The sequence below is a fragment of the Hippoglossus stenolepis genome, chromosome 11 (assembly GCF_022539355.2).
Source record: "Hippoglossus stenolepis isolate QCI-W04-F060 chromosome 11, HSTE1.2, whole genome shotgun sequence".
Lineage (NCBI taxonomy): Eukaryota > Metazoa > Chordata > Actinopteri > Pleuronectiformes > Pleuronectidae > Hippoglossus > Hippoglossus stenolepis.
The window spans coordinates 21,089,603-21,113,316 of NC_061493.1; the positions used below are offsets into that span (position 1 = coordinate 21,089,603).

Below are 23,714 nucleotides of genomic sequence, written 5' to 3' on the forward strand. Positions count from 1 at the left end.
TATTGATAAAGGTAAATATTTTGTTTATTTTTAAAGTGAAAAGAGGTAAATACAACCCCTGCAGGTAAATACAGATACAATTTAGACAGAAATAAGCCCTTTTACATTAAGTATTATGGTTTAAAACTTTGTGGATCATTGAACATTGTCTGTCAGTTTCATTCATTTATGTATTTGTCTTTAATCTTTTATTTTTTAGGGCTAACCTCGGAAGTGGCTCGGGGATATTCGTTGCGCCCGCTGCCCCGTCTTTACGGTATTTATGTCATCACTTCCGGTAACGGCAGCCCGCTCCGCTCTCCGTACCGATCGTTCTCCGTTAGCCGAAGACGCGTCACGTTAACACACCGACACCGAGCCCGGTGAAGAGCCGCAGCTGAAGCTCTGGCTCCGGCCGTCACCTGCTCCGTGTCACCGGGGGGGGCGCCGCCGACCCAGGGGGCTTGGCGTCCGGCGCTTCTCTCACTCGTGTCGGTTGTTGTCGTCGTAAGGTTCCGGGGGCTCCTCCGGTGAGTCGGTCGGTTCGTGACGATGCTGAGCAGCGTCGCTCTGCGGGCTCAGGTCGCCTCCATCCTGGAAGCCCTGTCCAGAGCCGCCGCGGCGGAGATCGCGGAGCTGGTGGAGGACGGGATGGTTCTGCTGCGGCTGGAGACGTGTCAGCGGGACCAGGAGATCCAGAAGCTGAGGAGCAACATCCGGCTGCTGCACAGCGAGCTGAGGGCGACCCGGGCCCCGGGGACCCGGAGACCCGAGCCCCGCGGGGGGGACGGTGAGCCGGAGCGGAGACACACACACACAAACTATAAAAACACTACTGTAAACACATTGTATAACCTGAGAAACACACACACACACATAAAACTATACACACACTGTATAACATCACACACACACACACACACAATAAAAACACTACTGTAAACACACTGTATAACCTGAGAAACACACAACACTACCACACACAGACACACACACAAAACTATACACACACTGTCTAACATGACACAAACAAACAATAAAAACACTGCTGTAAACACACTGTATAACCTAAGACACACACACACAACACTACCACGCACACACACACAATCAAAACACTACTGTAAACACACGGTATAACCTAAGACACACACACACAGACACACACTGAGGCACTAAAGGTAAAGTGAGGATTTCATGAACTTGTGTCGTTGATTATTAAACTTCCTCCAAAGCGCCATTTCAGGCAGAGAACAAATCTCTTCATGGTTCTTCGTCACTGATCTATTAAATCCAAACTTACTGGGAAAAAGGAAACATTTGAACAAACACCAGTTTGATAAGAACTACTTCTTTGACTGTAGGGGCTTGGGGCTTATGACCTATACTGCAGCCGGTCACCAGGGGGCAATCAAGATGGTTTGGCTTCGCTTTATTGTGAATTTAAAACACACATTTCATGGTGACATTAAAGCTATGCTTCTTGTTAAAGGTTTACTCTAGAAGCCAACAAACTGCTCTACAACTGAATCTTTGTGTTTCCGCAGGCGGTCGCGGCTCCAGCGGGGACGAGAGGATCTCACATGAACACGTTCACGCTGACAAGGACAACAGCTGCTCGTCCAAACCCGAGGGAGTCGAGGACAAACCCGACTCCGTGGAACTGGGAGGTGAAGAGGTCAGAGGTCAGGCTGAGCGGCCGGGAGAAGACTTGACTCCGTGTGAAGGGAATAATAACAGACAGTGGAGATCGACAACTGACAAGGAGACGGGACAAAGCGACTGGGATTATCTAAACGTACGGCAGAACTCCCTGTCGTGTCTCCCAGAATCCTCCCTGGACTCTGGGCCGGCCGTGCCGTGCGGCAGCTCGGGGGGGTTTCAGCAGAGCCCGTTCAGCCGCGAGCTGCTGGGCTACGGTCCGTGTCGCAGCGCGTGCAACACGGCGCGGAGGAGGACGGCGAAGAGGCTCAAGTTTAAGATGGGCTTCATCTGCCCTTATTGCGGCAAATGTTTTGAGCGAGCTGGGCACCTGGAGAGACACAAGAGGATTCACACCGGTGAGAAACCGTATCGCTGTGAGACCTGTGGGCGACGCTTCAACCAGAAGTGCAGCCTCAAGGAGCACATGAAGATTCACAGAAGAAGTAAGTTTGACCCTTAGACAGGAAGGAGGAAACTTTAGTTAGATTTTCCTTTTGAGAAACAGGCTTTCTCTGATTCTTCGGTTTCTAGAAAGTTCCACTTGGCAGTTTTCAAGTGTCATTAAATGGGGAGTTGCTGCACTCGGGCAACATTCTCTGGATTAAACCCCTGAAAATCGACATCTTTCTTCTGCTCTGCTGCTAAAAGAGGTCAAGACCTTTGTCTGGGGAGCTGGTGGGGATCAGGGGGGGGGGAAGCTCAGCAGGGTGGGATTAGGACGGCTCACTGGGTCACAGGGCATCAAATCCCCAATAAGGTCACTGGTTTTATTATTAACTGGACGAGTGAAAGAAACATTAGAGTCTATTGACGAATTGAAATTTATTTAATATGTGTGTTATTATTGTTGCAGTTGTTGGTCTCTTGCTGTGTCATTCTTCTGTGTGACAAGTTTCCTATATAGATATTTTGAAAGAATTAGTACAGGTGGTAAAACTATATTCTTCTCTCCACGTCGACAGGTATTCAGGCCACACTAGTGGACGTCCAGGTGGTTGAAGAGAAGCAGATTCCTGAGGTGAACCCATGTGCCGACACTCCTCTCCCCGAGGAAAAGAGCCGGACCAACGCTGAAGATGTTCCGCCTGAGAACGAGGACGTTCTCCCTCCACCTGTACAAGTCAAATCTGAGCCCGTAGAGGAGACAATAACACGACCACAGTTTCAGGGAGGGAACGAGCCGCCAAGGGAAGGAGGGGAAAACCTCGGTGAGAACTTCCCAGCGTTCGAGAGAGACGGCCGGCAGTGGAGGTCGAGGCTACAAGGACAGAACAACACAGAGATGAGCGGGATGGAATATCTCAGCAGCTCGGCACAGAATGTGACGTCCTTCCCCGGGATCGCTCAGTTACTCCCGGCACCGGGCGAAGCTTCTTGTAGCTCCTTCTCGTTCCAAGGGAAACCGTACAGGGAGCTGAAAAACAGCCTGATCTCCCAAACACCCTACGGATCGTCAGACACGCTCCTCGTCTCCAGCGAAGCAGGTTTACGCGGCGGGTCGGAGGCCGCGCTGAATGCCCAGCAGCAGCAGCAGATGGGGAGCAGCTCTTTTCAGGTGATCAAGCCAAAGAAAAGCTTCGCCTGCTCGTACTGCGGGAAGATCTTCAAACGGACCGGCCACCTCGAGACACATTTACGGATTCATACCGGGGAGAAACCGTACGGCTGCCATATCTGTGGGCGGTGCTTCACTCAGAAAAGTAGCCTCAAGGTCCACATGAAGACGCACAGAAATGGTAAGAGACAAACCGTCAAAATCGCCAAATGTTTAGATTCATATTGTAGAAGAGAAAACCGCTTTTATTCAAATGTGAGAAACTGGAATCGTTTAACTTTTAGCTTTTCTGCTCAGTAGATGACAAACCTCTCCCATTATATTATATTTAACTCCACCACTTTACTTGATTCACATCTTACACTTAAGCACCTCTGCAGTAAACTGTATAAAAGTCATTCTGTCGGTTTGCTCACTTAATTCTGTTTTCTTTCCGAAGGGGAGAGCCCAGATCTGCTGGAGACTCATCACCTGATGTTTACGATGCCTGAGGATCACTCGCTGGAGAACGTGGTGGAGCTGAAGCCTGATCTGGTGACGTTTGAGGAACAGTTAGCGGACAGGGAGGAGCTCGGTGAACACACGGTGATGGTGAAGGTGGAGTCCAACGGGGAGGATTTTCCCGCTCTGAGTCAGGTACGGCCCGATGGTGGCACAGGGGCGCTGGACCAAAGTGAGCTGTGGACTTCTGGGACGGAGAAGAGCGGTGAAGCCATGGTACGAACCGTCTGCGTGCTTTCACATGACATCAAGTATGAGCTCAGTCCCGCCGCAGCCAATGAGCAGCAGGGATACACGTTGGCGTCGCCGATCAAGGATCTGCCTTTTCTGAACGACAAGGAAAACGAAGACATGATGCACGTGGACTACGCAGCGATGGTAATTCACTCAGGAAGCTCAGACATGCGCCTTGCGTCCGAGCTGCAGGATCAACACGCCGCTGAAGAGGTGAACGATTACGGCTCAGCGAGCGTCAGGACTGGAGAGGGAACCGGGTTTGAAATAGATATGACGTCGCTAGACGACCACGAGGACCACGAGGACCATGAGGACAGCTGCGATGGCGCCAGAGGAAACTGCTTCATATGCTCGAGCTGTGGGCAGAGCTTCGATAGTTTCATCTTATTTCAGCGGCACCGGTGTAAAAACATCAGTAATTAAAAGCAACGTTTACGGACGAGTTCAGGGTCAGATTTAAGAGAAAAGAAAAGAGAGGAGGAAGATCTTTATTTTTTCATTTTAAGAATACATTTAAAATGCTCAGATTTAAGTCAAACTAAATTATGGAAATGATGTTTAATTTTTATGAATATAGTCAAAATGTTGAGAACAAAGTTGAACCAAATAGGTGAAAGATATTTACCTTTGCAAAGGAGAGTACTTTTTAATTTCTGTTCTATTGTTTGTTGGCTGTATTACGCAAAAACTACTCAGTTGATTTCTTTGAAACTCGGTGGAAGGATGAGATTTGGGTCAAGGAAAGACTTCAGATTCGATTGAAGGAGCGGCTCCAAGAATTTGTTAGTTTGATTTATTCTTCAAAGTTTGACTTTAATCTTGAAATTTTAATCTCGTTAAACACATTTAAAAAATATCCTCCTGTGATTTAGTTCGACTTTACTCTTGACATTTGAACTTGTTTCTTTTTTATACCTTTTTTAACCTCCCTCTTCTCATTTGTTTTCTCATGCCCGGACCTAATACTCTTCCATAAAATGCCAAAGCTGAAGAACCATGTTATTTTTCTATTTGCGGCGCCGAGAAGGATTTTCTTCTTCTGCAGTAAAGACAAAAATGTTTGTCTAACTTACGTCACTTTTCAAGAACTTTGCACAAAATGCTGCTACTTTGACCGTCTCCAAAAAACATCAGACAATAACTTCATAACTTTGTGGAGAAGCCTTCTGGCTGTTTTCAAAGCTAAATTGAAGAAAATCTAAGTTACATTTTTGTTCATGCTAAAATAAGTTTTATTATTGAACACTGTTATTGAACCGTCTCCCAGAACACAAGGTTGTGTTTTCTTTTGCTGGAATTTGAATTAATGTTATTTCTTTGGATATTTCCTTTAATATTTGTATAAGTAATGAGAGGATAATTTGAGCTTTAGTGTTTAAAAAAAATATAATTATGGTAAAGGGATTTTTATTATTTTTTAAATAATCGATAAAGAAGTCAATGACATGGCTGAACAAAAAGTGTTTAATTTGGGTGGAATGAAAAATGAAAGAAAATCCTTGTTTGCGTATCAAGAATTCACAGAAGTAAAGGAATTTAAAACGTCTCTTATTTTGTCATTCGATGGGTCCGTGTCTGTCCCTGTCAGATCAAACTAACTGACAGCAGTGAAAAGCTGTTTGTCTGCTTGACAGTGTTCTGAGTGAAATGTGCACTGGAGCTGAAGAGTTTGTTGGAATACTTTTATATTCCAGTTTGACGAGTGCCTCCATTTTCACATGGGAAACAAAACTCCTGCGGTCTTACTGACTTTCTGTTGTTGCCTTTCACAAAGTCATTTTTCTACATTTACATTTTTATATCGATTTAATCTTGTTTCCTTTTTATGATGATGTCACGGGTATCGCACAATGTTTTTGCTGAGCTCTGTTTTTCAAATAAATTCAAAACTCAGTTAACAGACTTGTTGAGTCTGGCTCTTGGTTATATTGGCTCCATCATAATGATTTAATCACCATCTGTCTGTCTGTTGTCTGTCACCAAGATTACACAAACTACATAACTGCTTGCAAAGAAATGTGGTGGAGGGGTGGGGCACGAACACAGGGTCCTTGATATTTTGGAGTGAAACTGGATAAACCGGTGGATCAAGGGATTTACCTGTACTAGTCACTTTCCTTAACATTGCTAGATTGGGTGTTGCCAGACGTCTGCAGTCTCAGTGTACTTTAGTTTAGTTTTTCATTATTGATCAGTGTTGAATGTTTAAATCTTTGCTCCACTTCCTCCTCCCTCAACATTTTGTGTCTTCTCTCACCTTCTGGTTTCCAATTGGTGGAAAAGGAATAAGAATTCTTCAAATTTGAGCTAAACTGATGGAACCTCCTGCAGACGAGAGGCCTTTCAAATTAAGTTTTAAGAAGAAAAACTTTAATCAATACAAATTATTATTATTTTCAGTAGAGATCAATTTGATAGTTTTTTTTCCCAGTTAATTTTTATTCTATGAAAAATCTAAAATTACTTTATATATATTTACATAATATATGCAAATATCACAACGCAACACCAAGACAGAACATGAATATGCAAAAACAGAATATATAAGTACACAATATATTAAGTACCCAAAACATAGTACACAGTACAACATAGTATGCAGTCATAAGTCACACAATGTATAGGATGAAAGCATTTAGAGGTTTTATCCTTTTTAAACACACACTCTTGAACACATGTCGTCCTTCAGTGTTCACAGTTCAGTTCTGTGACAGAAACACAGTCAATTAAATCACCTGCAGTTTTTATTTTATTTTTTCACCTGGAACATCTCCTCCTCCATGTTTTTTTATGTAATCTCCCTGCGCGTCTCCTCCTGCACTTACGGTAGATCCCTCCGCCACACGGAAGAAAGCCTCCACTTCTTCTCAGCAGCAAACACAGATGTCATGTTTTTGTTTTTTCTAGTGCGTCGCTTCTCTTCGCAATTCAAAACCAAATCACAGCGCGGAAGCAGCTTTTTTTAATTCTTACTGCACACTCTCCTCCCCCACCCCACTCCCCCCCACCCCCCACCCTCCTTCCTTGCACACAGTTCCTGTTTATGAATGAACATGGCGACGTGCATCTCCTTCCAGACGCAGCTCTCCTCCGTAATGGAGGTGCTGCTGAAGGCGGCGGTGGCGGACATCTCCAAGCTGGTCGATGACAAATGCGCGTTCCTGCATGTGGAGATCTCCAGGAAGCAGAGCGAGGTCGAGATGCTGAAGAGGAAGCTGCAGACGATGGAGAAGAAGAACACGCAGCTGCAGCGCGGCTTCGGTGAGGAGCTCCGCTGAGACTCGGTGGGATCAAAGCCACCACTTCATCCTTTCATGCTGCTGCTGCTGTTGTTGTTGTTGTTGTTGTTGTTGTTGCAATGAGAAAACAACAACCACACGTCCCACCATGTTGTTAAACAGCTGACCTGAACATCTCACTTGTATCCATGTGCTGTATTAGGATTTCTGGCATTTCCTCGTTTAGATAACATCAAATGTCACTTTCCTACATTTGTTTTTCTACCTCTTTCCTCCTCTCAGAAAACTACATGGACCGAGGGACGGATGTAGGGACCAACTGTCGTCATTCCTCAGGAGATATTAAGGTTCATACCTTTCCAAAATTCAATATATACCAATAATATTACTTGTGTCGATGAAGCTGCACCTGGATCAAGGTAAAGCAGGGAACCGCCTCAGGGCCCCGAGACCCCAGGGCCCCCAACATCCTCAGGTTGACTGGTTTAGTGTTTCTAGTCTCGCTGACCACTCAGAACACTGTACAGGTTATTACCATTCACACACCCATTCACACACCCATTCACACACACATTCATAGAGTGCATCCATGGGCAGCACTTTTTCTCTGAGGGGCAATTAGATAGATCTTGCCCAAGGACACTGCGGCATGCAGATGGGGAAGACTGGGATCGAACCGCCGACCCTCTGGTTAGAGTCACCCCTGTTGGTTATTGGTTCATGGTGACCGACAGATTCACTTTAGGGTCCACGTCAGTAGGAATTTGCCTCTGGCTTCTCTCAAACATCAAAAGTACTTACATGTTACAACACCTTTTTAAAAAGATGCAAAATATACAAAGTGCAGGAAGCAGCAAGATGGATGGATAGATAGAAGGATAGATAGATAGATAGATAGATAGATAAAAGGATAGATAGATAGATAGATAAAAGATAGATAGATAGATAGATAGATAAAAGGATAGAAGGATAGATAGAAGGATAGATAGATAGATAAAAGGATAGATAGATAGAAGGATAGATAGATAGATAGATAGATAGAAGGATAGATAGATAGATAGATAGATAGAAGGATAGATAGATAGAAGGATAGATAAAAGGATAGATGGATGGATGGATGGATAGAGTTGTGATTTGACTGTTTGTGGTTGTGGACGACTCAGGATCAGCTGGTTTAATAAGGTTTGTCCGTCTTTATTAAATGTAAATAAAGTGGACACATCCAGTGATGCAGGACAAAAACAGCTCAGCAAAGAAAATGATTGGTTTTTCGCTCCCTGAAGATTTATTGATGCAATTTTCTTCATCTTTCCAGAAATTTGCTCATCGACGTCCCTGGTGTTGCAAAATACAGTCGACCGCTCATTTCTCTTTGGGTCTTGACTTCTAACCCTATCTCTGGGTTGAGGATCTTCATTATAAGTTGCAAACCTGAATTCCAGTAATTTCCCCGTCAACTAAGCACAGAGAGAAGTAGGAATGAGGGTTAAATATTTTTCATGCTCCACTGCCTCTGGTCAGGTTAATCTGGTCTTGTTCTGAATCCTGGTTTTTAAACCTTCTGGAATTTCTCTGGCACCTGAGAGAAGCCATCAGGTCTGACAAACTTTACCCCTTTTCCACCAGGGCAGGTCCAGGGCAGAGTCCAGGGCCTAAACTGGTTCCAGTTCTCTGTGTTTCGACGGCCAAAGAACTGGCTCTCGATCCGAAAATCTTGTTCCAGGGCGGCACCGACTCTTTGCTGGTCTAGAAGAAAGAACTGCCTATAGGTGCACATTGGGAGGAGAGGATACAAATGGTCTTGTTGCTGTGTGGTTGTCGGTTGAGGTCTAAGGCAAATTAGACGTAGCTTAGAAGAAAAAGCCTGAGAGCCAAGACAGCGAGAGATGGCTGGAAAATCAAACTGGTTCTTAAAAGCTTTGCAAGTTGAACCAGCTCCGAAGTAGCATTACACTTGGTTCACTTTGGTGGGAAAGGTTTTTTTTGTGATGTTAATTCTATCACTGGTAGAGGAGAATCCACAGAGAAGTGTCAGGCTGTTTTAGTGTCTTTCAGCTCATTGTTTTAGTTTTATTCCTGCAACTTCGCTGACCCTCGTCAGTTGTCGTCATCCGTCCATTAGCTGCACTTCTTATCTTTTGAGTGTTGTGTTGTGTTGGAGCTGATCCCAGCTGTTAATGTGTGAAAGTCGGGCTGACATATAAAAACAAATAACCAACCTATTGACAATTTAGAGTTCCACCGAGCAAATCACTGCTTTTTCATGAAAAAGGCAAACAAACTGCGCACGATATAAAGTTGTTGACTGGCTGGTGAACATTGTGGAGCATTAAACTGCTAAAAACTCATATTTATTGTAGTGTAGCAAAAATGAGGGTGAATGTGGTATTAACATTGAAGTATTTCATGTTTAATCCACGACCTCTTGATTTAGTTTCCAGAGATGGAAGATGCCGCTGTTTCCTTCACGATTAAAGAAGAGAGTCCAGATGAGCCGCTGTGGATCAGTGACACCGCTGGACCCATTGGTGAGTTTTTAGAAAGTGGATTTTATACATTTTAAAACTTCTTTTTGGTTCAGATAACAGATGAATTCCCTCCACTCCTGCTTCCTGCAGGTGGTTCTGTGCAGTACTGCAACCCAGGTACCGCGGGGGAGAGCCAGCAGCTGGAAGAGGGCCGTCACTTATCCCATCCAGAGGTCGCCAGGCTAAAACCGTCAGAGTTCAGTGACTTGTACAACTCTGGGCATCACGCAGGACAGATCAGCGGCCTTCACTTCACTGTCAAGACGGAGAAGGAGGAGGAGCGATCGGGATTCAGTCAGGACGGATGTCAGCACGGCGCCGGGAAGCTGAATCAACTTGCCGCTGACTTTTCCATCGACGAACGAGAGAATCAACTCTGGTCGTCCATAATCGAAGGTAACGACATTGACGCTGGGTTTCCCGACTTTTCCAGTATGGTGGAGGAGTATTCCAGCACCTTCCCGGAGCACTCGGATGCTGCTGTGGTTTCGAACAGCAGCAAGTCCACCGGTGTCCAGCAGTCGTCCTCTCAGAGGCCGTGCAACGGGATCTACAGCGGCGAGTATCAGAAGGACGTCCCGCAGTCGTCCGGTTTTCAGAACAGAGCTCCGGGCGCGCTCCCACAGCCGGACAGGCAGAAGGAGCAAATGTACTCGCAGAGGAACGCGTCGCACGTTGCACACCTGAAGCCGCCGGACGAGCACGCCGAGAGGGACGCCACATCTGGAGACCGACCGGTCGTGACTCACTCACACAGCACGTTCACACCGAGCAGCTACCACAACCCCCACAAGGCTTTCTCTGCCGCGGCGCGGGGCTACGTCTGCTTGCAGTGCGGGAAGACGTTCGGCCGCCTGCACCAGTTCAAGCTGCACCAGCAGAGCCACAAGAGGAAGCGGGCGTTCTGGTGCACGGTGTGCGGGAAGAGCTTCCAGTGCTCGTCCCACCTCAGCATACACCACCGGACGCACACGGGCGAGAAGCCATTCGGTTGCGGGCAGTGCGGGAAGAGGTTCACGCAGCAGAGCAGCCTGAGGGTCCACCAGCGCACTCACAGCGGCGAGCGGCCCTACAGCTGCTCGCAGTGCGGGAAGACCTTCATCCTGATGCACCATCTGAAACGGCACAGAATCATTCACACGTACAGCTGAGGGGTGAAAAGACACAGATGACCTTCTGAGACAAAATCAAACTTACTCTCATTCGTACCCTTGACTTTCTATATTAATGCATACGTCACTATGCAAAATCCATCTGGATGGATTTTAATGTTTTCTTTTTTTAAATGCTTCTTTTATAATTATCAGAAATGTGAACTTGCATTGCAACCTCCAAAACACGTCAGCTTTTTTTCTTAGGACACTTCCAAAGCTAGTGAATCCAAAAAAAACAAGTCATCAACATAAAACCTGTAGATTTCCTGCATAAAAGATGTAGAAATGAGCTTTATTTATTTCATCTCATGCTCATCAACTTCCCCTTTACAGCCACACGTGGGTTTTTGCTTTCAATGCTCTCAGGTTTATGTTCCGGGGTCAACTTTGTAAAAAAACAACAAAAAAAGCCTGATTATTGTTTCCCCAAAATCTCTCTTTGCTATTTCTTATGATTTATATTAAAAGCATTGTTAAAATCAACAGCTGAATTTCCTTTGACTGAAAAAGAAGAAACTAAAAATCTACAATCTACATTTCAAGAAGCTGGATCCAGTGCGATTTTGGGACTTTTGTTGATTAAATGACGATTAATCGATTTATCAGAATAGTTTTAGATTCATTTACTTCGAACTGACTCATGAGTTCATCCACTGCTCAAACTGCGGAGTCATTGAAGGCTGCAGCTTTGTGGCAGTGGAGGGTGAGATGGCACCAGGGGGCAGTGTAACTCATCTTTAGTCGTGACAGTGCAGGAAGGAGACCAGACTCCATCACTTCCTGTTTACTTTAATAGGAGCCACCTGTGTGAGCTATATTGGAGATAAACTCAGCTTTACTCTTCAGTCAGTTCTTCTGACATTCTCCATGTTCTCACTCAACGAAGCAGCAAACTCATTTTGAAGCTGCTGTTTTAAGGTAAAGAAAGTTACACAGTGTTGCTTTAAAAGTTTCACCCTCCTGAGTTCAGTCTGGTTTCATGTGGTCTCACGATCCACACGTTTCTGAGAGGAAAACGTCGCCTGTCTCTCTCCGCGCCGGCGACAGTATGTTTTTGCGTTGTCTGTACGTCCGTACGTCCCATTCCTGTGAACGATATCTCAACGACGCCTTGAGGGAATTTCTTCTAAAAGATGAACTGATTTGATTTTGGTGCTTGAGAGTCAAAGGTCAAGGTCACAGTGACCTCACATCCCTGTGAGTGTGACTTATTAGGACTGCCTGAAGAGAATTTCATTACATCTGGTACAGTTCATCTGGACTCACCGATAAATTGATGAGATTTCAGTGGCCAAATGTCACGGTGGCTTCATTCCATGTTTCTTTAGGCCTCTTGAATGTGACATCTCAAGAGAGCCTGAGGGAATTTCTTCAAGATAAAGTGATTACGTTTCAGTCGTCAAAAGTCACAGTGACCTTATGAATCTGGAAAGAAAAGTATGTCGATATATGTACAAGTAATGCAGTAATTGTATCTGTGCTCTGGCCTGTACTTTAATTATATTTCAGCTCTCAACACGTTAGTGTTTAGTTTGGTATTGAAACAGCTCCGCAGGTGACAGAGCACAGTGTAAACACTGCTCTGGAACAATATGTCCTGCAGGAGACTCTTCCTTGTTATGTGATGATTTGTGGACTGTCACTAACACTCGGGTGTTTACAGGAGCGAGAGGAGGAAGTGAATGTGTTGAAGTTGATGATTTCCACTGAGGATTCCTGCAGGAGTTTGTTATTTAGCTTTTAATGGATGAACCCATTTGTTCATTATCTATACAGTTTATCCTTTCAAGAGTTGGAGGGGCGCTGAAGCCAGTTTACATTGGGGGGGGGGCAGGGGAGTACAACCTAGACATTTTCAACATTTTCTTGATTTCACAGAGAATTTTTCATGGATCTTGATTTAAAAAGAAACTGACATATTTAGGGGACTGATATTCATGAGTCTGTGCGATTTGGTGCAGATCCAAATAACATAACATCAGTACATCGAGGGGTTTGTGTACAGCCATAAATCTAACCTGCACATCCAGAGGAGGAGCCAGTCGTTACCGTGCCTCTGCCTCACCTATAGCTTCCCTCCCCCACAGGGAATGAGCGGGTACATTCTGTGCAGACACCTGGACCTGATCATCCGCTGCAGGCAAAAGACACGGCTCATAAAAATTCCCACAACCTTGTAAGGTCATAAACACAGAAACCCCCGAGCGTCACGGAAAATGTTTTTTTTTTCAGAGGACCAGGAAGGGGACAAGTGGCAGCGTGGATATATTTAGGACCAGGAAGTGGGTGCAGGCGGTGTAGTGGAGAGAGTGAGGGGAAAGAAGCAGAGCAGAGAGAAATGAAAGCTGCGGAAATGGTGAAGGTCAAACTGACAGTAAAAATGTCAACCATCGTGATGCTGAGCTGTTTCCCAGAGGAACAGCCGCCTGTGTTTTGAATTCCTCCGCCCGGTGGTGCTTTAATGGCTTCATCTCAGACACTGAATATTAAACATGACACTGGATGAATACAGTTTGCAGCACACAGCCCAGGACACTGTGCCTGTGGTCTGGTGCTTCCAGTTAAATCTCACTGCTACAGCATCTCAGTTTCTGTTTATTTGAGACAACACTCAACTTTCATGATAATCCGTCCACTAGTTTTTCTGCTAACCAACAAACGCTGATGAAAACCTCTTGATGAATTTGCAAACTGCCTATAATAAATGAAAATGCTTCCGTGCAGCATGGCAGTTAGGTTCTGGTAATTTGATTAACAAATACAAATATATTTAAAGACATGTAACCACTCAAATTACAAAAAAACGGACTATTAACTTTATAAAATAGGCTGGATTTCTCCTCTTCTGAATTGGGTCTCGAGACCACGTGCAGCCGAAAGGTCTCGTACATCCCACAGCTAAAAACACACCATGACCTTTCCCTTATGAACGTAGCTCACAAAGACAACACTGTTTACTTTGCTGAGTCTTTTTTATTTAGAAAAAGTAGATTCCCAGTGTCTACAGTCTTCAGATTAGTACCTCTAAGAGAAATTAGTACCTCTAAGAGAAAGCACAAGCAGGCTGTTGGTTAACAGTGATGAGAAGTGCAGGTTTGAATCCAATCTACACACTTTGGTAACTTTCACCGTGCAGGACATCCTCCCTTTCTTCAACTAAATGTCCATCAAACACAAGATATATTATCAAAACAAATAAAAACACATACTTAACTACATTTTGTTTAAATATCTTATAAAACTTTACACCTTCTTTACAGTAGAAGGAATGATAAAGCAATGCAGCGATGAGTTGGTTTGTTTAAAACCCGAATTGGAATTACAGTTTTCTCGATGGTGGTTATTAACATACCAGGGAATGTAAAGGACCTGAACCAATACATATTTGACATTGTAAAGTTAGAAATCCCATGTTTCATTGAAACACTATGATTGACTGAACACAGTGCACTACTATATCTCAGAAGGACTAAGTTAGGATCTATCTGCAAAAGACCCGAAACACCTAAAAATGATCAATGAATAACAAATGGAGGAATGTATTTAAAAAAGAGGAGCAGGGTTCATGATCTTAAGACCTGATGCAGTGAGTGGAAACTGTTCTAAAAGTAGGTTTTGCTAATAAAGTTGTTAATGAAGCTCGGCAGGTTTGAAGCAGAGATTTTGCAGCGTTCTAACAAAGATGGTAAGATGAAGCAGGCGAGCTGATCTGGGACCAGGCACCGTGGTGCCAGTCGCAGGCTCAGCAGCTGTTGTTGTTGTGCTGCTCCAGCCGAGCCACGATGGTGGTCACCAGCTTCTCCAGGTGCTCGGCCCTCTGCCTGCCCGTCTCCAGCACCTCTTCGTGGTTGGTCCTCTTCTGGCTGTCGTAGTCCATCACCGACCGGTTACTGATCAGCGACAGGGCGAAGCAGCGTATCCCGGCGTGGCGGGCGGCGATGACCTCGTGAACGGTGCTCATCCCTGCAGAGAGAAGACGGAGAGAGTGTTTAAGGACATTATAGGAATCAAAGTATCATAAACCATGGCAGGAATAGCATGAAATCATTATTAAATCAGTGCAATGACGTATGAATTACCTGGATTTGCCAAAAACAAGTGTTTCCCATCCCATTTCATCTCTTTATTATAATAGATTACTGGATAACTGACTGTCGGGACTTTCTACTGTGTCACAATACACAGACATATTAGCAGTAAAATATAAAATTACATAAATTGGTACAAATGACACATGACCTCGTTATTTATTCATTAACTATGGTAGTAGCTTTATAATCTGACACTAGGGTGTAAGAAGTGAGCTTATTAGTGATAAAGTAATATTACTATTACTTTAAATACTATTAATACTTTGTGAATGAGTTTGTGAAAAGACTTTGTTAAATGTAAAGTATTAGGATATTTAGGAGGGCAAGGCCCAAACCCTTACTTCTGATTGGCTTAGCCTGATACTCTAACCAATCATCTCTCTTCTTGTCTGGACCCAACCCACACAGAGGCCGGGTGGGGGGGGTGGGTCTTCGTCCACATTCTTTTTGAATGACACGTCCTGTGACTCGCTTCCTTCTGTTTTAGTCATTTGTGTGCGTTTGTGTGCACGTGAGCTTGTGTTATTACCCCATGACCTATAACTGTACTGAATGAGGAGGATTTTTTTATTGTTGGCTTAAAGGGCTACTTAAGGTTAAAGGGTTAGTTTAAGGGGAAAGATCAGTGTTAAGAGGCCTGAGAATGATTGATGTCACTGAGCATTCATCTGTGTTTGTCTCAGAGATTTACCGACTCACCCACAGCGTCGGCGCCCAGTGCGAGCAGCATGCGGCACTCGGCGATGGTCTCGAAGGATGGGCCTCCGAGGCCGCAGTACACTCCCTCCTTCAGGAAGTCGTTGTAACCCAGCTCCGATGCCACATCGTGTGCCAGCTGCCGCAGCTCGCGGTCGTAGGCGTCAGACATGCAGGGGAAGCGAACGCCAAACCTGCGGGGAGGAGGAGGATGTTGAAGTACAACTGTCATCATCTACACAGCAGTGGTACGGAAAGTATGACACAAGTTGGGTGAAAAGACAAATTTCACAACACTACACACAAAGAGTGTGTTTTGACGCAGGGCAGACGACAGCACTCATGACCACTGAGTACGAGGAGCTCTGTCATACCCCTGATGTGTGTGAATCACCGTCTGCTCTTCATCCTGTTCCTTCACGCTGTAAATTCCACAGAATGTCATTAAAGTTGGTCTCCACTTCCTCACGCTGTCGGTTTGGTTTAACTTCAGGGGAGCTGCCACGCATCCATCTTCACAAACAGTCTGTAGTAAATTTACTCTGCAGCCTCAGGTAGATTTGTCTGTAGAAATGAATCAGTCTGTTCTGATTCTCTGAGGATTCTTGTCAGTGTGTTAAAGTGTCTCTGTGCCGCCGCCTCTGTGAACAACAGACACTCTTGTTGACGCCAGCATCAGATGCGTCAGTTCAGAGTAGGAGCCTTCAAAAAGGCACATATTTCACCAGATGAAGGGGGGGGGGGCTTTGCACAGTGAAGCCATTGTTTGCTTGAAATTGTAAGAAAAATAAGACTTGGTTTTATCTCCAGAGGGGAAATTCAAATGAGAGTGTTTTTTTTCTTTTCTTGAGCAGATGAAACCTTCAGGCAGAATTTATTAATCATAAGAAAATGATGTTTTCTTTGGCGTCCTGAAACACTGAGGAGTCTCTGTTTCAGTGAGAAGTTTGGTCCAAAGCCAAATTATACAGAACATACTCGTTTCTCTGATCATTTCACCGTCAAACATCAGCCACAAGCAGCTTTAAAGATTATGTGCCGTCATAAAACCCTCCCCTGCGTTTATCCCTCCGCCCACCTGTCGTCGTTGGGTCCGGCCAGAGGGTTGACTCCGGCGAATCCCGGCAGGTTGATGTGGTCCTTGAGGATCATGATGTCTCCCACCTTGTAGTCCTGGTTGAGGCCTCCGGCCGCGTTGGTCAGGATCATCGTCTGCACGCCCATCAGCTTGAACACGCGCATGGGCAGAGTGATCTGGAGAGCGGCAGGTAGATGTCAATGTAGCATCTTAGTATTGGGGTGTGGATCGATGGTCAAATATCGATACTTCAGATCTCAAACATTTCTGTTCTACGATCAACATTTGAACTCTTCATTAATTTGGGGTAAATTTGTATTTTTGTGGTGGAGAGTCACTACGCAATGAGGAAGAGATATTACCTGGTGTGTAATGCAATGGCTGAATAAAGAGGAAGAGGAGGAAAGAGGTTCTGGGGTTAGTTAGCGAGTGTGTAACGTTAGCTTTTGTTTTGGTATCGGCGATAACACCCTTGGTTTTACGGATTGGAGAGGAAATCAGTGGTATCGAACTTCACTGTATTTTAATGCTGAAAGTCTCGCGATCCAGGGGAACACACCACCACTTTAAAACAGAGCCAAAATGGACAAAACATTTCTGGAGGGAACATTTCTGTTTTTTTAATCGTACCAAACAAAATACTTCCACTGACACGAGAACATTTGAGGCAGGAAGATCATTTCCGTGTTTACAGCCTCAGGCTGTTTTCAGTTCTTTTTCACTGAACAGGAATGAAATGAAAACAAGCTGCTGATATTTCAGACTCTGATAAACATCAGAGACACACAAACACATGAACAACCTCTCACTTGCTTCTCGCCGAGCAGATCGATTTTTATTTGTTCAGGTTTTGAGAAAGTTTGTGTTTCCGGGGGAATCTGCCAGAAAACTCTGAGACTTCCATGAGAACCTCTGAGCATCTGTGTCTCTGCAGATAACGTTTGGAAATCTGTTTCTCCACAGAGCTCTGGTTTCACTTCTCATGGGAACAACGGAGAAACAAAGTAGTCTCCCGACTGATAACTGTGCACGAGGAAGTTTGTGCACAATGCTTCGCAAACCTGAAAGACAAACGTCTGCGTCTGAGTTTTTGAAAAGTCAGTTTGAGATGTTTTCAGCAGCAGGGACAGTTCATCAGCTGCTCGTTGTTCAGACATGCCCGAAAACGTCATCATAGACTTGTCTGTATGTGTTTGCTTTCATCACACGCTGCTAACAAGTCATCTGAGACCTGCTCTTATGAGTGCGTCGTCTTGTTCAACTCCATCTTCCCTACACATCATGTTGCCCCGTTCACACACACAGGACAGATTTGGTGCAGACTCGAGGACACGTGTTGTGTAGTTGTGTAGTCGACACACCAGGTTTGGACTTTATCGACCGGTGCAGATTTTAAACTCACCTTCTGGATGGGGTAGCCCTCGTACAGGTGGAATCTGCCCTGCATGCAAACACACGGTTTCCCTTTCAGTGTTCCAAACACCAGCTGTCCAGCATGACCATGCACTGCAACACACACACACACACACTCACACTGTTAGACAACACACACACACACAGATTAACAGCTGTGTTTTCCCAGACAGGGTGTTGTTTACCTGTGCTCTGTGGGAAGTTGGGAATGTCGCTGTACTTGAGGACCTGCGGGTCCTTCAGCAACTTGGCCAGCCCCCCCATCCCTGAGCCGCACACGATTCCCACGGTCGGCCGCACTTGTGTCTTGGACATGAGCCAATCCGCTGTGGCCCTGCACTCCTCATAGCTGTCCCTGAGACAGGCAGGAAAACAAAGGTCAGTGGGATGAACTCATGAAGTCATATTTAATGCCTGGATTATATTATATCATATATTATATTACACACCAGGATAAAAGTCATTTTAAGAGACAAAAAGCTCTGTTTAAGATGAAGTGTAAATAAATGATCTGCATCCACAGGTTAATAACCAGCACGTGACAAGGAGGAATATGTGATTCAACAGGTGGAATTCAGGAGGCGGGCATATCCTGTCCAGTTAATACTGAACTGGAATGAAAATCTTTACTGGTATTGAGTAATCTTTACTGGTGTCGAGCTACGACTGGTTCTATTGTAGTGCAGTGCGTAACGTTCACATCAAGCAGGGAACCGCAACACACCTTCATGATAAGTATTTTCTCAAACACACACACTCACACAGACTCACACACACACACACACACACATTAACTAAGTGCAGAAGAACATGAAGTGAACATTAAGAACCAAACTGAAGAAACTGGATTAAGGAGCATCCTGATCTGGTGTCTGACTTCTTTCTGTCCTCCTCCTTTATAAAGATCAAAGTAATAAACTAGTAAGTAACCGACCCCTCAGACTAACGTGGTGATGACTCAGGGTCTGCAGAGCTGTGTGTGTGTGTGTGTGTGTGTGTCTGTGTGTTGGGGGTGGGGGCTGGAGAGGAGAAATGATGCTGGGGCGCGTTTGGTGCCCACTAGGGGAGGGACCCGGGGTTCGGTGCTGCGCGCTCTTTTATTACCGTTAACGTTACGATTAAACTGTTCCTCTTCCGCGCCATCGTGACGAGGCGGGAGCGCGCTTCTTTCAGTGAACAGTTTAATAATGTGACGTGACGTGAAGGAGACATTTACAACACAGGGTTCACCAGAGAGAACCGAGTACACGTGATGTTTCCGGTTCGAAACGCGCCAAAAGGGACCTGCTGAGGAATCCGGGACGCACACGTAGCAAATGTAGAAATGTGATTAAATGATTAAATGCAACAGGACCAGACACCTTTTCTTTTAAGTAAAGTTATTATAGTAAATCAAATTCTAACTCACCCGCAGACAGACTCGGACATGAGGAAGATGGAAGCGTGATGCTGATGGAGTGCGCCGGTTGATCCGTGTTAAACTGACTCTTTACCCGGGTCTAATGATGGAACTGGTGCCCGGTTTGCGATCCATATATCCCCCCCACGCGCCAATGACCACCTCCGGGGCGTCACGGCGCCCATTGGCAGCGGCGCAGGCGTGGCTCGTGCGTTTCCGACACGCTCGTGGTTTCAGCGAACTATGATGCGTTCACGAGCTTCCTCATAAATAAGTGGAATTGATGTGGAAATGAGGGAGTTTTCATAACTCAGGATGCGTTTTTTTAAATGTCCACATAGAGGACATCTACTAGGAAAATGATAGAATAAAACGAGTATTACTTGGAATGCCACTTCGTTTCCTGTCTTGTGTAACTTACTTCATTTATTCTCTCTATTCTTTCCATTGTTATTTCTATTAGGCGCTGATCCTGAATAACTACGAATAGGCGACACTTTATATTCTTATTTCACATCACTGCAATATTAATTTCTGTGTAATGCAATGGCTAACGGTGTATATTCTGTTTACACTGTATATATTTGTACTTTTCCATTTATATTTATACTTGATGGGTATTTTTTACTGTCCTCTTTGCTGCTGCAACACAGCACATATTTGTGGGACTTATAAAGGATTATCTTATCTTATAATCTTCTTCATAAATATACATTTATTTTTTACTATAGATAGATAGATTTAATTCTCTATAGTTTTATTCTCCGTCCTGTATTATTATTAAGAAATAGAAAATACTTTTATACTGTTTAAGTATGCATTTAAGCTGCATTCTTGTACTATTATGTCCTACTATAATCTTTAAAGTAGTACTTTAGTTTAGTTTAGTTTTTATTTATTTTCCTTATTTAGTCTTTGACCATTAATGAGTATTAGCTGTAGGAAATGTCCGACAGTACCTGAACGCACAGATATAGAAGCACACACAACGTGGACGTGTCGAGTTTGGTTCTGATGCAATAATCCTGCACGAGAACAATGAAACTAAATCAGTTCAAATCAAACAAAAAAACATCTGTTTCCTTCACTGAGTTTGCACTTTTTCCAAAATAATAATCAACTCAATATGAAAACTGTCACGATTGATTAAGATTCATTAAACATTTGAGTGGAAACCCCCCAATACACACACACACACACACACACACACACACACACACACACACACACACACACACACACACACACACACACACACATGCAACAGGAAAACAGCAACATAATTTAAGGTTGTATTGTTAAGACTAAAATCTATGTTTTTCCTTGTGTGTGTGTCTGTGAAGATGGCAATGAAACTGAACTCTAAACAAATGCTGTAGGTTAGACAGGGGTGGGGGGGGGCAGGGGCAGTTTGGGCTGAATATGTGGGAGAATGTGTGGCCTTCACATAGTGACTATTAGTAGCCGTTGCTGGCTGGTTTTAATCTTGAAGTTGGTTAGTGTATGTGTGTGTGTGTGCGTCACATCGCAGTTCAGTCTCGCACCTGTCTGATAAGGCCTGTTGTGGAGACTCTACATCTGTGGCATACAATACACTGTACTTTAACTTGTTCTCATACCTAACTTACTATATTACAGCCTAAACTCCATTAGCTTTATTCAAACATCACACATACATGAATGCACTGTTTTCTTAAGAAACTGTGACCTACCCTTAGAAAGAATTCAAGCAGCTGCCACTAGGGTCTGAAGGACAGATAGGAAAGGCGTTGTTTTGTCTAGAAAATGTGCATGCCATACTGAAGACTCACAAGCCGTGTTTTAAAACACCAAACCAAACTGTTAGAAATGTGAAGATTTGCCCAGCAACGGTCAGAGGAGGGGCGAAACTGGGAGCGGCTCCTCATCATTGGCGGATTCCAGTGCCAAGGGGCTGGGACCATGCCTGTGCACTAGCCACAGTGACTCCCCCTCATTATTGACCAATGAAGTTCTACCTACTATTATAAATATTGCACCCGCCGTCCGTTCGGGGCGACTCTAGACTACCCCGTGCTGTACGGGGCTGTACGTTCAGTGCCCATAGCTATGTTGTAGCTTTTCATTGCTTCTAAATAAATACTTTTTTAACCAAACCAAGACCGACTCTTCTCATACCTTGGGATAAAAGAACACGACAGTAGATAGAAACCAGATGTAGGTCTAGACACCTGGTTTTTAATTATCTGCACACAGACAATATTTGCAGGCGTGTGTGTGTGTGTGTGTGTGTGTGTGTGTGTGTGTGGCAGCATACCAGAAATCCCCCATAATACAAATTTAAAACAAAATAAACACTTCACTACCATGGTTTGGCGAATAGGTTTCAGATCCTCTGACTCTTACTGCATTTCCAAGAATGATGAACTTCCACATTCAACTGCTGATTGTTTAGGTTTTCGCTGAATCTGTTCCTCTCTGGTCTGAGGGGGCAGGAGAGGGCAGGAGAGGGCAGGACTTCACTACAAGGTTTCAAGGGCTCATGAAATGTGCTGTGTGTGTTGATGTTTTGGACTGAAGGGTGGAACTAGAGGAGAGCGAGAGAGAGACAGACTGAACTGAGGAAGGTTCTGCTCTCAGAAAATGCATTAAATTTAATCGCCCACTAACATGTACGTAGTTATAAACATCTGGTCGGGGTGTTCACAGTTTAATTCATGGAGCTCTGGCCGTTGGAGCTTTGAAGTCAAAAAGTTAATTAATATCTCAAGGAATCATTTTTATCCTGGAATCAACAATTAACTTTACTGGGATGATTGACTGGGATGATTGGCAGGATGTGATAATAAAAAAAAAGAGAAGCAAAGAGAAATGTGCACGAAAGGCTTTAATGTGTATGTGTATTACTTCTGTCTGTCTGTGTACAGGCATGCATGCATACTTGTGTGTATTCATGTATGCTATGTTTCTCTCTCTCTCTCTCTCTCTCTCTCTCTCTCTCTCTCTCTCTCTCTCTCTCTGTGTGTGTGTGTGTGTGTGTGTGTGTGTGTGTGTGTGTGTGTGCCTCATACCTGCTGTGGAGGCAGCACAGAGCGGCCACTGTTCTGGTTACTCAGGGTTTATGTAACAGCTGATTTGTAGTCTGACAGTTCTCAGGGCTGTTAAACTGAAGCAGGAATGTTTACTTTGCAAACCGGGAGCAGACACTAGTTAGATTTCACAGCATCTGTCTGACTTGTGTCCGTCCTGGGAGAGGTTCCCTCACACGAGCTCTACACTTCCTTCTCCCTGTTTTATACAGATTCTTCAGGTAGTTCTTCTTTACTCTTGTTGAAGGACAGACGATGTCGCACCTTGTTAAACCCTCTGAGACAAAGTGTGATTGGTGAATATGGGCTATACAAATAAAATGTGATTGATTGATTTATATTTACATACATACATCTTCTGTAGGGTTATTGTTCATTTATCAAGATTCAAAACTTTATTGTCTAATGCAGGTACTAATGGAAATGTATCTTTCATACAATACAAGACAATGCTTAAGAATACACAGAATAAAATATCTGAAATATACAAAATACTGTAAAAAAGTTGACATGTGGCAACTAAAGACTAAATATTAAAAACTAAATATAAAGAGTATCTTAAGTTCCTCCTTTGTCAGTATCGAGCTACACAATGACTCTGGAGATATTACATAATGTCACTGCCTCACAATATTATACTTTCTAAAGCCTCAAAACTTTTTCCTCACCTTCTGCTCTGGATCTGTTTCATTGTGTTGTTGTGAGTATTCATTACATGGGAACTAGTGTAAGTAACAGTAACTTCATCTTATTGTCGAGGAAACAAACTAAGTCGTCTTTAAACCTATAATATGCATTGGTTTTTAAATCTCGTGGCTTTATGGTGTGGTTGGTTAGTCTGTTATTTTATCTCAGATCCACATTGAATCCACATCTTGTCAATTATTGGATGTACTTTTAATGAAAGTTGATGCCACCGTTCCCAGAGAATGAAAACCCTTTCATTCACTGCCACCTGCTGGTTGTAATCTCCACTCGTCAGGTTATTCATTCTAAATTAGTCAGTATATGACGTTCAAGAAATTTGAGTCGGAAACGTTTATTAATACAATCCTTTCCAGTTTTTCTCAGA

At 44.1% G+C, this 23,714-nt stretch overlaps 3 protein-coding genes across 3 annotated transcripts; 2 read left to right on the forward strand and 1 right to left on the reverse strand.

Annotated features, from left to right (window-relative positions):
- Positions 1-230: 230 nt before the first annotated feature.
- LOC118117397 lies at positions 231-5,878 on the forward strand. The gene is made up of 4 exons (XM_047342066.1): positions 231-769; positions 1,527-2,126; positions 2,646-3,419; positions 3,678-5,878. Exons 1-4 carry the CDS (start codon positions 532-534, stop codon positions 4,397-4,399), a joined length of 2,334 nt encoding a protein of 777 aa, XP_047198022.1. The 5' UTR covers positions 231-531; the 3' UTR covers positions 4,400-5,878.
- Positions 5,879-6,814: 936 nt separating this feature from the next.
- On the forward strand, positions 6,815-11,380 carry LOC118117863 (zinc finger protein with KRAB and SCAN domains 1). The gene is made up of 4 exons (XM_047342067.1): positions 6,815-7,237; positions 7,498-7,562; positions 9,650-9,743; positions 9,834-11,380. The coding sequence occupies exons 1-4, from the start codon at positions 7,024-7,026 to the stop codon at positions 10,892-10,894; spliced, it is 1,434 nt and encodes a 477-aa protein (XP_047198023.1). The 5' UTR covers positions 6,815-7,023; the 3' UTR covers positions 10,895-11,380.
- A 2,470-nt stretch (positions 11,381-13,850) lies between these two features.
- On the reverse strand, positions 13,851-19,810 carry LOC118118034 (purine nucleoside phosphorylase). Its single transcript, XM_035170811.2, has 6 exons — positions 19,584-19,810; positions 18,361-18,530; positions 18,165-18,268; positions 16,763-16,938; positions 15,688-15,878; positions 13,851-14,860 (listed from the first exon to the last, which is right to left on the reverse strand). The coding sequence occupies exons 1-6, from the start codon at positions 19,601-19,603 to the stop codon at positions 14,640-14,642; spliced, it is 882 nt and encodes a 293-aa protein (XP_035026702.2). The 5' UTR covers positions 19,604-19,810; the 3' UTR covers positions 13,851-14,639.
- Between the last annotated feature and the right edge of the window lie 3,904 nt (positions 19,811-23,714).